This window comes from Equus przewalskii, chromosome 13, assembly GCF_037783145.1.
Source record: "Equus przewalskii isolate Varuska chromosome 13, EquPr2, whole genome shotgun sequence".
Taxonomy (NCBI): Eukaryota; Metazoa; Chordata; class Mammalia; order Perissodactyla; family Equidae; genus Equus; species Equus przewalskii.
Genome location: NC_091843.1, coordinates 10,192,230 through 10,210,001, shown reverse-complemented (window position 1 = coordinate 10,210,001; position 17,772 = coordinate 10,192,230). Strand labels below are relative to the sequence as shown.

The 17,772-nt window shown below is 45.1% G+C and overlaps 2 protein-coding genes across 2 annotated transcripts in view; one reads left to right on the top strand and one right to left on the bottom strand.

The window, feature by feature from the left end:
* Nucleotides 1-17,772, top strand: part of DOCK2 (dedicator of cytokinesis 2) — a 411,398-nt gene that overhangs the window by 201,606 nt on the left and 192,020 nt on the right. The gene's annotated exons all lie outside the window — the stretch shown is intronic.
* The window catches only part of INSYN2B (inhibitory synaptic factor family member 2B), a 119,050-nt gene that overhangs the window by 4,721 nt on the left and 96,557 nt on the right, over nucleotides 1-17,772 (bottom strand). The window contains exons 2-3 of the mRNA XM_008533016.2: nucleotides 15,099-17,357; nucleotides 13,879-13,953 (exon numbers count right to left, since the gene is read on the bottom strand). Coding sequence (XP_008531238.1) covers nucleotides 13,879-13,953; nucleotides 15,099-16,444 — 1,421 coding nt within the window. The 5' untranslated portion in view covers nucleotides 16,445-17,357. The remainder of the gene's footprint in view (nucleotides 1-13,878; nucleotides 13,954-15,098; nucleotides 17,358-17,772) is intronic.

Sequence of the window (17,772 nt, the reverse complement as noted above, 5' to 3'; positions counted from 1 at the left end):
CTATTTTTTGTATGTGGGATGCCACCACAGCATGGCTTGATGAGTGGTGTGGGTCTGGACTCGGGGATCCAAACCTGCAAACCCCTGGCAACCAAAGTAGATGTGTATACTTAACCACTACGCCGCTGGGCCAGCCCCTGTTTCTGTGTTTTTGATAAGCTTCACCCACATTTTCTTCTCTGTGGCTTATATCCTTTCACTTTCTGTTCCTCCCTGGTCCCCTATATAGGGACATACTTTTGGCTGGGTGACCTATATAATGGATGAAACACAGGCTGTGTTTTTCAAAGTAAAGCTCCACAACTGATTAGCTGTGAGATCTTGGGGAAGTCATTTCTCATTTTCAAGCCACAGTGTCCTCATCTGCAAAATGAGAATGGTACCCATTCATAGGATCTCAGTGAAGTTTAAACAACATAATGCATGTACAGCACTCAGCTCAGAGCTAGGCACCAAGTGTTCAACCAGTCATTCAACCAACATTTATTGAATACCTCCCATGTGCCAGGCTCTATGCTAGGTGCTGGAGGAGGAGTGGTAGAGACGAACAGACAGCCAGACATTACCCCTGGCCTCCTGGCACTGCTAGTCCAGTGGATCTTTGTCCTCAGTAAATGCTAGTCAACATCAAGACCTATTAGAGACTTTCTAGCTAAAGCCTGGGATTTGCCAAGTTGATGAGCTGAGGCTCCCACTTCCAGGATGTGCTACCCGACGCTGCATCCCTTTTTTTTTCACCTTTTTCTTTTTTTTTGAGGAAGATTAGCCCTGAGCTAACATCTCCTGCCAATCCTCCTCTTTTTGCTGAGGAAGACTGGCCCTGAGCTAACAATTGTGCCCATGTTCCTCTATTTTACGTGGGACTCCCGCCACAGCATGGCTTGAAAAGTGGTGTGTAGGCATCCGAGCTGGCAAACCCTGGGCCACCGAAGCGGAACGTGCGAACTTAACTGCTGCACCACTGGGCCGGCCCCTGCACCCCTTTTTTTCTCTGGGTCTGAGGTGTGTTTCTTTTTGCACCTCACTTTCTCCAGTAGAAACTTAAGCAGATAGACTCAGAAGCTGCCGAAAAGTTGTCTCTGAAAAACCTTTGCATTGCTTCAAGGAAGGAATTTAAAGCAGTGAGTTGCAAACTCTTATTCTTACCCCCTCTAGCACTAGTTCACAGATAGGGAACATCTACGTTCAGTTCTCCTGGCTCCTGAAATAGCCCTGCCTCCACCCCCACTCCCCCACCCCCAAGGCAGAAAAAGAACCTTCATCCTAGAGCTCCAGATGGAGCCAAAGAGGGGGTACATCCTGCTCATTCTAGGAATTTCCTACACTGTCAGATAGAGGACATTTCATCCATTCATCCAGCCAGCCAGCCAGCCATCCAACCATCCATCCACCCAGCCAGCCAGCCAGCCAGCCAGCCATATAACCACCCATCCATCCATCCTGCACTGGGCCTGACACTGTGCTCATTTGCAGTGACACAATAGTAAGGTAGACAGACATGGATGCTACTCTTGTGGCTCTTACTTCCCAGTGTGTGAGAGACAGATGATTAAACTAAAACTGCTTTAAAAATATCCTTTGTACTTATCTCAACTACTCTTGGTTTCCAGCCCTGCATCCAAACACCTGCACCAAATTATCTGAGCACACATGTGAACCAGCCTCCTTCTCCTTCTCTGTGACATTTCTCTGACTTCATAATTCAAACATATTGATATGACAACAACAACAACAAACCAACTGAGTTCGTGAAGACTCACAACAGTGTCCTAATGCCAATTAGAAAAAATAATGCTCTGAGTGATTCCAGAATGTGTACAGGACTGGCAGGGCTGGGGAGAGAAGAGCCAGGAGACAGAATGTAAACTCTGTCTCATCGTCACAATTTAAAGTGCAGCCCAATATAGAGAATACATAGAGCAAGGTCTCTCAAGTGCAACTCTCCTGGGTTTGAACTGAGGCTGCACCGCTTACTGGTCGGGTGACCTTGGGAAAGTTGCTTCTCTTTCTGAGACTCAGTTGAAAACAGGGGTTATGAAGCTGCCTCACTGGGTAGTTGTGCAGGACACAATAGCAGGTGAAATGTCCTCAGGTAGGATATGCTCTCTGCCCACTCCACTCTTCACTGTCTTTCGCCTTCCTAGCTTAGGGACTGAATGCCTCACCTCCTCACTCATACCTTCAGCTCTTCAGTAATTGTACACCTTGCCAGCAACATCACTGTTCACTCCTCCCCTCCACGCACATTCAGGGAAGAATACACTCTTTATGTTTCTATGGAAACTCCACAGGGTTCCATTATAATCATTGGGAGTGAGGGAGCTCCTCACCCCACTCTTGCAACTGCCCCCACTGATCTTGACAATTAAAAGGGGATTGAAAGTGACTTTCTTTTGAAGGCCAGGCAAATAGCAGAGTATAGAGAAGCATGTGTACTTTGGAAAGAAATTGATTAATGTTTTTTAGCCCAAAGCAATTTATTAACATAAAGGAAAATTGTCACTTTTCTTCTTATTCATCCATTTGACAAACTACTGTTTAGTTTGGAGGGGAGAACAGAGAGTATATTTTGTTTTGGCAGGAGCTGCCTTATAAATGGGCAGGGGCCAGTGCCCTCGCTCATCTGTGCTTCATCTCATGGCTGGGTAGAGAAGAGGAACTAATCCTCAACTTCCTGCTTAGCCAACCCACACTATATTCAGCCACCTCTTGAAAAGGGGCCTATGTTGTCTATTCAGTGAGACTTTAAGTCCATTCTTAGCAGAGGGTTGTTTGTAGGTTCTGGGGAATGACTCTCTGCCTTGGGTTTGGTATCCAGGTAGAATACCGGTAACTTTTCCAACCTCACCTCTCCTTCTCTCCTTCCTCTTAATCTCTTGACTCTTCATAATCAGGATTGCTGAGTGCTTAGTTTATGCCGAGCTCTGGCTCACAGTGAGGGGCAAATGGTGGTCAAGGAATTGTTGCAACACGGGATTCAGGTCTAGAGCCATTGAGATAGTCCAGAGTATTCAAGGGCTGTGAGGTTGGTCCCCTGAGGATGAATGGACTACCTGACACGTAGTTCAGGGGTGCCCAGCTCACTATCTGGGGAGCCTTAGAGCCCTTCACATCCAAGATGTCTGAACATGGTGCCACTTTGCATTTAGAAAGTGAGTGTGTGTAAACCAGGAATGGAAGAGAGCTTTCAGGTTTCCCTCGTGAGGACACCTCACTAATCTAGCTGGCAGATCAATGCTCCAGCCATCGTGCTAGGTGAAAAGCAGAAGGATGTTTTTCTAGGTAATTGGAAACGGTAAGAAGCCTAAGTTGTGGGTTGTCGAGAAGAAGAAACAGTGAGAAGCAAAAAGTAGATAAATACATAAGCAAATAACAGAGCAGGTTCTGGATGCAGTATCTTGGCTGGGCAAACTGAAGCTGGGTAAGCCAAAAGGAGAAAAAAGTTTCTATAGAAACAAACAAACAATAGAACCCTCTTACTTTTATATAGCACTTTCAAATTTGCAAACTCTTCAGACCTGTGTTTTCATTTTATCCTCGTGATGGCCCAGGAAGATGGGAAAGTTGTTATCCCCATTGAACAGACAAGCAAGTTGGCAAAAGGAAGTCATACCATGAGTCATGATCAGAATCCAAACCTGGTTTCCTAACTCCTGGTCCTTTGTTTTTCCTAATGAGAGATTAAATGTTTTAGCCCAGGGCCTGGCTGGTACCAGGGTCTTACTCTAAGAAGAAGAAAGAAAGAACCGGAGAGTACCTGGACCATGTTAAGTTAGGGCACATAGTAATTTAAATCAGTAATAATAATCATCATTAGAATATGAAGACAAAGGAGGAAGCGGACTATCATTTATGGAGTGAAATCTCTACTATAGATACTACACTACCAGTTTATGAGTTTTCACGCATCTCATGTAATTCTCACAGCCCCAAGAGATAGAAAGTATTATCTTCATTTCACAAATGAGGAAACTGGGCCAAAGAGAGGGTAAATATTCTGCCAAGAGCACATTCTAGTAAGTGACAGAGCCAGGCTTTGAGCCTAGATTGTCTGACTCCACAGCCTCGACACTAAGCTATACTGCACAGGAAGAACACAGTAGTCTTTATCTGTGTGAGATCCTAATTGCAAAATATGTGTGGAGTGGGGTTTTTGAGGTGGTGGTGACCAAGGCCTGGTGTGCCTAAATGACCTCGCAGCCCCCTGTGGAGCCAGACCCAACCTGGAGTCAGGCTGCATGGAGGACCCTTTATGACCCAGCTGACTAGCCCACCCTGCAATAGTGTGTCTAGATTGCAGGGCAGTTCTGACAGGGAGGCTGGATGCCCAGAGAAGATGGGCACCCCCTTAGGAGGCAGCTTATTCAAGGTAATATCTGGGCTCAGCGATCTGGGGTCTGGTGTAGGCTGCTGTGGTCTGCTGTGGGCCCTCTGCACTTGCTTCTTAGCAGGTGGGTCTTGCTCTTTTATAAAGAGACATAGTGGTGAGCCACTGCCATAAACCATACACTCCAAGAAAGTTGGCTGAGAAATTCATGATCCAGGGCTTCTCCATGAAGATGAAATATCTTCCGAATCACTCTCCATCTCTTCTCCATCTCTGTTGGAGCATTTCTGTGGCCCCTCTCCCCATAGAACCCAAGGACTCCACAGATTTATTGACCTCCTACAACTTTCTTCTCTAAAGAATTAGCTGTAAGGATCAATAGAATCAGCAAGGGTAGTTTGATTCCTTGTCCACTCGGATAAATCATGCCACCTTGGATAGTATCTTTGGGGAAGAATTACAGTCTAGGAAAGCAGAAGCTTTAGTTAGTTTGTTTTTTCTTCCCCAAGCCTGGAAGGGATGTTTTTCCTGAAATTGTCTCCTAATGACCAGTTTGTCCATTATTTATAGGGTATAATTTTAAGCTTCACAACTTGCAGCCATTTCAAGTTGGCAAGTGTACCCCTCCTCCTAGAGCATCTGTCTGCTGACAAGTCCTCAGAGAATCGGAGGTTCTCTTCTTGGCACATAAATAAGCAGGCCAAGCTGCAGAAATCTTCATTGCTGATCACTATCTGAGAAAGAAATCTGTGCTCTCTGTTCTCTGGCTCTGTATTGAGAAGGTCTTCATGTCAAGCCCTCAGAAAGTGTAGCTCATCTAAGAGAACTTTAACACATACTTTCACTCATTATGCAAGGTCGAAAGGTAAGAGGGCAAGGGACAGGAAAATCTCTCTGAAAGCAGGACCAGTTTAAGCCCTGGCTCTGTTAGATCTTGGACAAATTACATAATCTCTCTGAGTCTCAGTTTCCTCGTCTGTAAAATGGGAATAATGACCATACTCATATTTTAGGGTTCTTGGGAGTCTGAAATGAGATGAAACCTGTACAGTGTTTAGCAAGATGCTTGGGACAGTGTGTGGTCTAACAAATGGAAATGACTGTTGCATTAAATTGACAGGGAAATAAAGATTGGGTCATTCTGTGGTCAACAGTGGTCTCCATGCCAGCAGCCATCCATTTGTTATTCCTGTGAAATTCTCAACTTGCTTGATTTTATATTTATGGCATATTTCAGCCTCTTGAGCTATTAATGCATTGTAATAGATTTCATTTTTATTGCAGATAAATTGCTGATACTGTAAATCCTATCTCTTTTCCCTTCCACTCTCAGGAGAAGAAGAAAGGGATAAGGCTGCCAAGAGAGACAGGGATTAGAGGCAAAAGTCTTGGGGATCAACCTGTCGAAGCTCAGAGAAATTTCCATATGTGCCCACACTTTATGCCTATTTCCCATAGAGACAGCTTGAGCTATGTTTGGTGGCAGTTGTTTGGGGATGCTGAATGGTATAGCCATAATGTTCTCATTCCAACCTTTGAAGTGAATCCTGCTCAGTCCATATTGAAATGTGATGAGAGCTGCAGATGCATCTGTAATTACTAGAAAGACCAGAAATGCTGTGTACTTTGTAATTATTTTTCACTGCAGACTTCATTGCTGGCTAGAGAGAAGCCTGTGGCTGGAAGACAAGGCCCTCACAGTTCACCTGGCTCCATGCTGGGAGAGCATCATAGACAGACAAAAGAAAAACACCAAATAATTTAAGTGGAAAGTTGGTTGCTAAACCCACAGCCTGGGTGCATATTGCATTTCTAGTGAAGTACCTTTTCCTCTGGTTAGATAATAGCTTTAAGTGGCAAGTGAGGCCAAGACCCAGTGGCCAAAAAGCTTAACCATAGAAGGAAACTCAAGGAAGGCTCTCAGCACCACCCAGCAACTCAGGTAGCTTTCCAGAGCCACTTTCCTCGGTAAGGTGAAGGCCTGGCTTTTCTCCTGCAGGGCATGCAGCTATAAGGCTGGCCTGTGTTCCTGAGAAACTCCTTATCATAAGTTCTGAATATCAAAACTGTGTGTGGGGGGATATGGGGGGGACACCGGCATGAGAATGCTGGATGCTGGGTACAAAGGGAGCACCTAGCAGCGAATTTTCTCTTGAATATCCATAACTTCTTCCCTGTCTACTTCAGAAGGAGTTGTAACAATGGAGGCATCAATATGATGAGAAAGCAGCCCTTGGTCCCTGGAGTATAAGGAAATGAGAGGATGGTGGTAGAGAATTCCAGTATTCAGCTTCATGCGTATTATCTGGTTCCGGCGCATGGGGTGACGACACCCCTGTCCTGAAGTGGGGTGCTAGGCAGCACTTTGCACGCCCACCCTGTCAGGTGTTTGTAATTGCTCTTCCAGGACTCACCAGAGGACAGTTCTCAGCCTTTGGGCTCTTGGCCTGGGGGCATAATTGGCCTTTCATTGGTCTTAACCTTATTTGGAAGAGGAATGTCAGCAGGGATTGACATTCTGTGCCTGATCTCAGAAGAGGCCCAGGAGCTGGGAGGTGTGGGAGGAAAGAGAGGCTAAAGGTGAATCCCCTAAGTACTGCATAATGCAAGCCCGGGCTCCCCAGAGTAGACTGACTGAGACTCATTTTCTCTTCTCATTGGAAACAGGAGGCATCAGAAGATATGCTTACTCCATAAGCAAGTCCCTCTCTCTCCTCTTCCCTTTCCATTTGCCGCCCTCTCACCTGTACCCCTAGTTAGGTCTGTGTACGACCCTCTACCCTATAATTCAAGCCAAGCAGAAAGGTAAATCATCTTTCCAATGATGCATTTAAAACAAAACCTACTTTCTGGGATATTTTATTAGCAAGAATTTTCTATTCATGGTCACGCAGGCTGGTTGTCACAGAAGTCTCTAGTAAATCCACTGCCACCTCCTCCTTTCGAGACCCTGATTTTACCTCATTGACTGTTTCTCGAGCTTCATTGAGATCAGACTTTCCCAGAGAGCTTGCTGTAACTGCAGATTCCTGTCCTCCACCCCAGCCCTCTGATCCAGCAGGTTTGGGGGTGAAGGCCAGCAGCTAGTATTCATAGATACCCAGGAGAGTCATGCAAATGGTCCAGCATCACACTGTGAGAACACTGTTGAGGGCCTGCATCTTAAACACACACCCTCACGATGCCCTTGGCTGAAGAGAATTTAGCCATATAACATCCGCTGAGCCTTAACACCCCTCAGGCAGGGCTGGCCTCTGAAGGCCGCGTGCTGTGGGATCTGGCTAGCAAGTGGAGAGAACTGAGTTCCAGTCTTGTCACTGCCACTTATTAGTTTCAGAATAATTGTGCAAGTGCCTCACTCTCTCGGTCACAATTGTCTAATCTGAATATTGTGCAAGTGCCTGAGCCTCAGTTGCCTCATCTGTAAAATGGGAGTATTTTTCTCTCTCTCACATGGTTGTGAGGAGTAAACGTGAAAACAAAAGGTATTTTTGTAACAACGAACACTCAGGAAGTGGTAGCTCTCTTCTGATTTCCTTTCCCTGATTTTCATCCCAACGGATTCCTGCCCTCACCCAGCTGTCATAGTTTTAAAAATCATCCAATAGTCAAATAAACTGACATCCAATCAGATGTGAGTAGTTTATGAATTATAAGGGTTTAATCTGGGTGCATTACTTTCCTATTATTGCTTAAATAAATTACCACAAATTTAGTGGTTTAAAACAACACAAATTTTATTCTTAGAGTTCTGGAGGCCAGAAGTCCTCCAGAACTATAAACCAAGGTGTCAGCAGAATTGTGTTCCCTCTGGAAGCTCTATGAGAGAATCCTTCCCTTGCCTTTTCTAGCTTTTAGAGGCCGCCCACATTCCTTGGCTTGTGACCACGTCACTCCAACCTTTGCTTCTGTTGTCCCATCTCCTACTCTGACTCTGCCTCTGCCTCTCCTGCCTCTCTCTTTCCGTTATAAGGATCCTTATGATTACATGGGCCCACCTGGACCATCTAGGCTACTCACCCTGTCCCAGATCCTTAACTTAATCACATCTGCAAAGTCCCTTTTGCCATAGAAGGTAACATATTCACAGGGTCCAGGAATTAGAATACGGGTGTCTTAAGGGGCCATTATCCTGCCTGCCACACTGGATTTTGCTGTTTTACCAGGAGAACCTGCAGATCTAATGCTTTAATCTCCTCCTCTAAAGAGATCATTGGGGCAGTTCAGATACTAAGAAGGGAGATATTTTAACCTGGGGAGAGTTTGTGGTTTTCCACAAATCAAATTTTGCCTTTCAAATCACAGCCGGTACAGAAGTGCTGGGCAGTAATGTTGGATGACCGTGATGAACGAGGATCTCAATGTCCTGTGAAATTGCAACAAGGTCTCTGAGTCATCAAAAGAAGATTTGATTAGGTTCCATCTTGTTGAGAGTATGCAATGTTCCAGGTACAGTTATGCATGGCATAACGATGCCTCGATCAACAAAGGACTACATAAAGCACGGTGGTCCCACAAGATTAATGCCATATAGCCTAGGTATGTAGTAGGCTACACCATTTGGTTTGTGTAAGTACACTCGGATATTTGTACAATGACAAAATCACCCAAGTACACATTTCTCCGAAGGTAACCCCATCTTAAGCGTCTTAGGTGAAGTATGACCATATTTGAAAATTGATAATCCATGTACTACATTTGGTTACTGTTTGATTCAGTTCAAAAACGTCTGCTGAGGACCTGCTGCATGGAAGCCTTCCTTCCCTAATAAGAACATTTGATTAGTTAAGACCCTCCATTTCCCCAGTCAGGGGTAGAGGCACACACAAATGCTAACAATGACTTTACTTTTGGGCAATCTAAATGGCTGTCTCAAGCCCATCACTGCTTTTCATTCCTCCCTCAGTCAATATATGATTTCTTCTTTGACAAGAATCTTTGAGCACCAGCTATGCATTAGACACTGGCCCATGACTTTGAGATATTAGCCATTTGCTGAAGGAAAGAAACTCAAACACACTGCGTTATAATGCAAAAGGATAAATGGCAGAGCAGAGGAATGTGCATGCCATGGGGGTCCTTCTCAGGAAGGAGTGTTATCCAGAGGAACTGGCTTTTAAGCTGCAAGGCTAGGAAATTTCCAGACACAGCAGGACAGAAAAAGCATTCTGGAAAGTGAGGGAACTCATGCAAAGGCACGAAGACTTGATAGAACACTCAGTATTTGAAGCCAGCTGAGTAGTTCCCTGTGGGTGGGGAGAAATAGGAGACCCAGTAGGTAAGAAGGTGAGTATCATGTTCAAAGGGCCTGGAAAAATTAGCTAAAGGAAACAAGAGGGACCAGGACCAGATTGCTTAGCAGGGGAGAGACTTGGTCAGATTCTACTTTTCAGGCAATTTAGCAATCTGTGTGGAAGATCACTTGGGATGGGGCAAAAGGGACCTATGGCAAAAAGACCTGTTAGCATTCAAGTGACAAATGATGAGGCCCTTACTAACCAGAGACAGAGGGGATGAAGCTAAGGGGCTGGATTTAGCAGGGAGAATTGTTGATGTGTGTTATGAAGGAGACAAGTGAGGCAATGGGGACCCTAGTGTCTTTATGGAATCATGGTTAACAGCATTGAACAAAGTAAGAAATAGAGGAAGAAAATTTTGTGGGGGAAAATAAGGAATGTGTTTTGGGTGTATGGTGAGTTTGAGGTGCCTTTGAGATATCAAGATGGAAATTTATCTATCTATCTATCTATCTATCTATCTATCTATCTATCTATCTATCTAGAGAGCATGATCATGAAAAAGGTAGAGGATGGTGGTGTCACAGAAATGAACTTAAAATCCACGAGAGCATTTGAAGCTATGAAAAGAGGCTAAGGATGAGAAGAGGAGACAGTCTGTCTAGGTAGACTCCCAGACAGTTCTTCTGTTGCTCTCTCCACTCTAGCACCTTTTAAATCTTGCATGGCAAACCTCTCCTCTCACTCATTGAAAATGTTCAGTTTGTAGCTTGCTCTTTATTTCCATTTCCTGGGCAACATGCTTGGATGGTAGACGAAAACTTTTTCTGAGAAAGACTTCGTATTCTTTTCCCTTAAAGCATTTGAGGCATTTTACAACTTAAACCAAGCAGATTTTTCCTGGGAGTTACGTTCAGAAAATGAATGCATGATTGGTGTAGTCAAAGACCTCCAAGAGGCTCTACGATTATTTTTAGAATGAAAGTGAAGATAACGTACAGGGAGGTATGGCAGAGAACAGGGTGAGCGAGGGAGGAGGGATGTGGCTTGGAGAGACCTCATGCCCTTGAGAAAGGAAAGGGAGCTGATTCCTTGGAGCACTGCTTCCCTTACCTCAATCATTCGTTCACCACCTTCATGGTTTCTGTGAAACTCCCCACACCGTCTACACAATTATTTACTTATTTCTTTATCTCTAAATCAATGCACTTTTAAAACTTAAAACATTTATACAAAACAGGCAATATCACTTTTGAAAATGGAAACCCGCAAAACTTACAGTAAATATATTATGGGACCAACTTTAAAAGTTAAAAAGGCTTCAATAAAAAATGAAAATGATTACGTTCTGGCTGGAATGTATTGTTGCTTCCCCATGGCTATGAACCTGAGACCTGCGCACTCTCGGCAAAAAAGTGTGATAGGCAAGTATTAAAAAGGTGTTGAAGACATTCTAGCACCAACCTCAGATTTTTCCCTATGGGTAATCAGATGGATTGAAATAAAGTTGAAAAGAGAACAACCTTCTCACTAAGTAATTCAGTGTTATTTAATCTTGGGTCCTACGGGGGGCATCCACCCAACCCTTTGAGTAACTTGTCCTAGGATTAATGTTAAGGAGAGACGATGAGAGTGACCGGGGACTGAACAGCCTGGAACCAGCTTGAGGCAGACAGCCAATTCCCACACCTTTCCCTTGGAGCCTACGGCAGTCAAAACTCAAAGGAGTCCATTCTCCCTGGTGTGCGGAAGCCCCTGGAAGTTCCTGAGAACCATGCATGGAATCTTTAGGCATCGGCATTAGTGCTGTTCTCCTTGGTGAGGTAGGATCTACTGAAGTGATCCATAGTCAGAAGAAAGCCAGTCAGGCTGGTGGGGGGGGGGGGGTGCGTGTGTGGTAGAAGGCTCCTTTTGGAGCAGAGGGAAGGAGTTGGATAAAACCAATGACCCTACATGTCTTGATGAAAGCAAGTAGCATAGCCATAGCCTTTGGCTGACGGGTCCACTTAGAAAACCTTACGTCTTGCTAACTTAGCAGTAACATCTCCAAGAGAAGAGGACCCGGCAGGCAGACTATCACAAGCCCCTGTGCTTTATGTACAGAGACGTGCACTGGGCACATCCATCATCGGGGAGAGAGGCTGCAGCTTACCAAGGCCTGAGGATGAGTATTTCACATCACTTATTCATTAGTTTGTAAGATCTGACTTTCCAGGACACAACACAGGGTTTGAAGTCATTTGAAATGCTGAAAAAAAAAAAAATGACAACTCTCATCCTCCCACTGTTACTATGACAGGGATGTTGTTCTGATCTCTTCGCTTTCATCAAATTAATTGCCCGTTCCTTTGCAATGGCTTAGCTACAGGATATAAATACTGTCTGGGAGAACAGTCTGACTTTGAATGGTAATGAGGGATGGATGCATACAATGGCTGTTCTTCTTGGAGAACTGGAAAGCGTTGTGTGCCTGAAGGTTTAGTGACCCATCCAGGGGCATAACTTAATTTAGAACGTTTGCTTGGGATGTTTGAAGTGAGTACTAGAAGGGTGCAAACATTCTCAGACTTGTTGGACGGTTATAGGTTAGCCAAATATTGCCCCTTTTAATTTAGCTTAGAACATCAGAATGTCTGAACGGAAAGGGACCATCAGGACCATCTAATTAAAGGCCCTCATTTTTCAGATGAGGAAACTCAGAGGCCAAAAATGATTCGCCCAAGGCCAGGCCACAAAACTTGCAGTAGACTGGGAAATAACCACTTGTCCTGTTCAGTTACATAAGCTAAATAAAATGTCATCTTGAGGTAATAGAAAATGCATCATCTGGCTGCTGAAGAAAAGAGAGACTATCCAAAATTTCAATGGAGGTTAGTTAAAAACAATTCTTGTTTATGATAAATAGTTTTTTTGTCCTCCCTAGCTGTCTAGACATTTAATAATTTTTGTCTTCCTGGTGATTAGGAAATTTGCTTAAGATAGGAAAAGTAAAAGAAAAGAAGGAACAAAAAGGTAGCCAGTGAGGAGACTGCCTGCTCAGCCCTCCCAATACCACAAGCCTCTTCCAGGGCCCCCTTACTGAGGGGATATTTTACACTGAGGTAAAGGTTATTTTCTGTGAGCGTCCCAGAGCTTCTCTCATTTCGTGAGAATATGTGGTCCTGTGGCTCCTAGAATTAAGCTGTTGAGAGTCAATAAAAACCTGCCCAAGGCTCTAGCTAAGTGTAGGGTCCTCCTCACTCCCAGGCCCTGTCACTTGTTAGTATGAAATCTCAGGATTCTGCTGGAGAGAATGAGAGATTTGTAAAAGAAGACACAGGCAACCCAGTTGGGCTTCAGTTTGCTCAGGCCCTCACTGCCTTTCTCATCTGAGACAGGAAAGTAGTAGAGAAAGCAAAACCATACACTTCTGTCACACACTATTAGATGCCATCACACTGAAATGACTGCCTTTCACCAATTTTTCCCTGTGCCACTGAAAGCAGACTTCTAGCGAGGGATGCATTGATCTTTCTTGTAATAACAGTAATAAGCCCTTGGGTTTGTTGCGAGGTTTGCAGTTACAAAAGGCATTCACATGTTTTACCCTATTTGCTCCTGATGGCAACTCTGAATAGGGATAAATGTCTCCACTCTACAGATGAGGAAACTGAGCCCCAGACAAGTTAGCACACATCAGACTTGGGGATTTTGACTCCAAGTTTAGTGCTCTCTCCACTCTATGATGTTTTCCTTGTGTTACTTTCAAAAATCCACTTTATCGCAGCAACTTTCCCCCTGCCAGAAGGAAACGATGTACTTAGATATGAACACAAAGTGCTTAGCACAGTTCTTGACCCATAGGAAGAGCTTGGTATGTGAGAGCTACTGTTGAAGAGGCTTTTGGGATCAGAAAGGTCTGAACTTGAGGCCTGGGTCTGGCCCCTTCTGCTTTCTGAAAATGCTTTATCTGAGCTGGGCCAAAGGGCTTGACTTCCCTGAAGATATTAACACCTACCTTACAGGTATCATTGTGGAATGAGAGGCAAATCTGCAGGCAGAGCTTAGCACAGTGCCTGTGCTTCTTGTCCAGGAAGTGTAGGGTGATTATGTCAAAAGGATTTGCTCCTAGACCTTTTTGTCTAACAAAGCAGGGCCTGCCTTGGAGCCAGATGTTAACATTTGACAGTTAAACACCTTATTTTTTAAATCTCAGGTAATCAGAGGCCTACTGTCTTTGCCTCTCTCTGACTTTCTGCTTCTAAGAGTTTACACAAGTGTTCTGAGGGCCCCGAGCTCCGTGCACTACAGAGCAGGCCTCGGTGTGGCAGGTACCTGTATATGATGCACGCCGTGTTCTGGCAGGTACTGCAATTGTTGAGATCCTGGCCAGTTCGATAAAAGTTGCGCCTGCAAGATAGAGCATTTGCTGGATAAATCTATGGGCAAAAGCCCCATGGGACGCACGCATTCTACTGACTCGTTCCCTACAGTACAGCACTGCCCCTCTCGTTGGTAGCAATGCTCTGAGTTACGTGACCATTACAATACAGAAACCAGAAACCCATGATAATAAGACCTCACATTTCTAGAGGACGTTCTAAATGTTTAAGCCCTTTTAAATCTGAAGTTTTTTCATGCTGACTACAATCCTGTGAGATGAGTCAGTTATTCTTACTCCCATGTGATAGATGGGGAAACCGAGGGACTTTGCAAATGAGTAGAAGAGAAGTTATTAAAACTCCTGATCCCTTAGTTCAGTGCTTTTCTCTCTTTATGGTCACAATGCTTCTCTCTTATAAGGCAATGTTGATTCTAATTCATATCAGCAAGCATCAGTTAATTACATCTTCCCTCTCCTCCCCTGTTGTTGATTATCTTTAACCAACATTTCTTCTTCTCAGTCTTCAGGGAGCAATTTTTCTGGGGATGAACATTCCATACCTAAACGATAACTGCCTTCCCCTCCCCAGACTGGTGCTGAGTCACCCAGGAATGCATTTTGTGACGTTTTTCTCCTTGCAAAATTGTGATCTCATTTCAGTCCCTACTTAGTTGGTCAGTTGGTCAACGATGGACTTTGGCCCAAGCCGTCAAAGTAGTCAGTGGAGGAGAAGGTCAACAGTAAGCTTAGTGGCCACCTCAAGTCCTTTGTAAAAGACAAACAAAAAACTAAAATACTGTGCAAATGCAGTAGCTTGCTACAGGGGGAGGGTGGGGGATGTACCTGCATGCTATCGTTTTCCCCCATCATTTATCAATTGGACCCCCATCTTAATAAAAGCTATTTTTGACCTTGCTGCTTCATTGCCCCCTTCTCCAGTCTGTTGCTACCTGGAAACAAAAACAAATAGCAATGGAAATCCGCCAAAGACTAGAATTGAGTGAACCCCAGTCAGAACAAAGGGAGGCCATTGGTTAGGATTCGGGGAAACAACAGAACAGCAAACATTTTGGAGACATTTTACTAAGGGAAAACAGTGCTCTCTCTGAGAGGCCCGGTCGCAGCAAATGACTTGACCCAGTAGTTTTTAATATGAAAAAATTCACCTTACCCTTCTGTGAGAGCACGGGCTTTCTCCAAGTCTTGAATTACATTCAAAAGGACTTTAATTTTCTCTTGGTTCGAGTGTAGAGATTCCTCCACGGATTGCAGCCTGCCTTGGAGGTCGCAGAGCTCACCCTGTGCCAGATGAATCTGACTAATTCCACCCGTCTCCCTGCTGCTCTGAAGTTTGGTCTCCCTGTTTGGAAGGGTGGGTGGGAGGTGGTCGCTTTCTGGACAATTTTGAAACTCCGGGGTGTCTGAATGGGTGGGGTTCTTCACCATCTGCTCCTGACAGACAGGGGCAGATTTTGATGCACTCTTAGGTTTGAGTGACAGCAGATCCTGGTGATTATCACTCGGTGAAGAACAGTCTGAAGCTCCTCCTGGATGGACTGACTGGCTGTGGGAGCCTGGCAAGGGGGAGCTGTGAGTCCGTGGAGGTGAAGGAACACATGTTTCCTTTGACTGAGATGACAGTGGAGCAAGGTCTTTGTCATCAGAGTTGTCTTTGGGCAAAAGTGATTCGGGCTTAAGTTTTCCTGTGCCTGGCATGTGATTGGCAATGCTGGTGGCATTTAAGCAGCAGGGGGATCTTTCTGAATCTGATGGCAGCACTCTTCTCCCATCACCTGAATACATGTCAACCGAAGGGTGTATGGAGTTGCTTATCTCGGTAGACCTCTCTGGACTGAAAGTGGATTCTCTACTTGCCCAAGTAGGACTGTGATAAATATCATCAGGGACCTGAATGGCAGCTGTTGCTTTCTCTGAGGGCTTCCAAGTCCCTTCTTCCAAGCATATGCTAACAGGCCCATTGCTTTGCACCTTGGACATTCTAGGGAGAAATGAGTGGGACACTTTGACCCTTCGAGGCCCATCCTCAAGATGTTGAGCCAGCCTTAAGTAGGCAAGCTCAGAAGACACAATGTCCTGTTCAGAGAGGTTGCCATTGACCTGGATGGCACTTTGGGATGCTGATGGCATTTCCACCAGGGACTTGCTGGCTGTGAGTCTCTTCCTTTTGAAAACTGGGAAATGCTTCCTGAGACTGGGGGATGTTTGGATCGCGATGTTCCGAAAGCCCCCTGCCTTCTGGGACCTGGGGAAGGAGAGTGAGTAGGTGGGGAGATGGTGGTGCCTGGGTGCTTGAGTCTTACCCATCACAGTCGGTTCTTCAGAAGTTTGGACATCAACCTCAGTTAGGCCAGGTGGAGTCTTACTGGTCCCATCTTCCTTGAATCGTACCTGCTGAGATTTGCTCCTACGGTGGTGAGGTTGCTTCACAAACTCCACTGACTCTAGACTGTTACGCTTTAGAAGCACAGGTCGCACTTTCATATTTTGCTGGGCCATTGAGCCTCAGTTGAAAGGATTCGGACCATACACTTCTCCTGGGCACATTTCCTTATGTCTTTGGTGCAACATCTAATGATGGCATCTCAGACATGGAGATCTGCCAGCCAAGATGGAATGGTCCCCTCCACTGAGTATGAGAAGCTCTGTCGGCCATTCCCAGCCTGTAGGTTCTACTTGGGAGCAATCTGTAATGCTTCCCCTGCAGTTAAAATATTATTTAATCGCAGTGATAATTGCCACTTAGATAAACAATACTTAAGCTAATTATTAAATATCTGATCTACCAAGAGAGCTGGTAGGCTGTTTATCAAGGGAGGCCGGCAGGCAGTTCTGATCCTGGAAGAAGTTTGCTGTCTTGAACAAAAAGGCAACAAAAGTACCATTTAGGGGATAGTGCCAGATTCCCAATGTGTGAATTCCAAAAGAAACCTGCTACGTCTGATACGGCTTCCTTTCCCGGAGCATCAATTTCCAGCGTAAAACTACAGGAAACTTAAACCCTTCTTCTCTCCATAGCATGTAAACAGGCAGAGAAATAAACGACCTGGAGGTTTGCTTCTTTGATGATACATGATGCTCCTAAGGGAAGGTTCCCATTTATGTCAATCACAAATTTCTCCTTTGAAGCCATTGTTTTCTTTCATGCTGTTTTTCCCTTTCCTTCAGTGAGGGAAACTTATCTTCCTAAATAGCCTCACAAAACCCAGTGGAGTGTGACCAGGACAGGATTGAGGCAGCTGAGGGCGCACACAGGGCAGAATCCCTGTTGTGGTGTCTTGGCTGAAGTTCACATGTGGGCAGAGTGAGCCACAGCTGCAGCCTCAGGGAATCAGAGCTGAGAACGGTGTTCACTTGGCCCCGAGGCTCGGGGTCTGAGACCTGGCAGTCTTTGCCAGCAGGCAAGGAGAATCTGAAAGGGAAGAGACAACAGTCGCAACTGAGAATGTAATTCCTGTGGACCTGGGTTTCTCTCCAAATTCCAACTCCCAGCTGAGTGCTCTGGAGTGGATGGTCTAGCAATAAGTCAACCACACTGCCCTCCTTTCTGTTTCCTTGGCGAGCCAGCCACCTTGTGGCTGCAGGGCCTTGGAACTAAATGCCTTTCTTCCTGGATTGGTTCCTCCTCCCACTCCCAGGCATCACCCAGCCAAGTCCTGTTCAACTGTGTAGTCCCAGCATAAATGTCACTTTCTCAGGGAGCCTTTCCAATGACTCCTCCCTCATGTACACCTCCGGTGCTAGACCACATCGGGACGCCCGTCATACCTTCTCATCCCATCCTTCATGACACCAGTTACAGCTATCCTGAAATGATCATCTGTGTA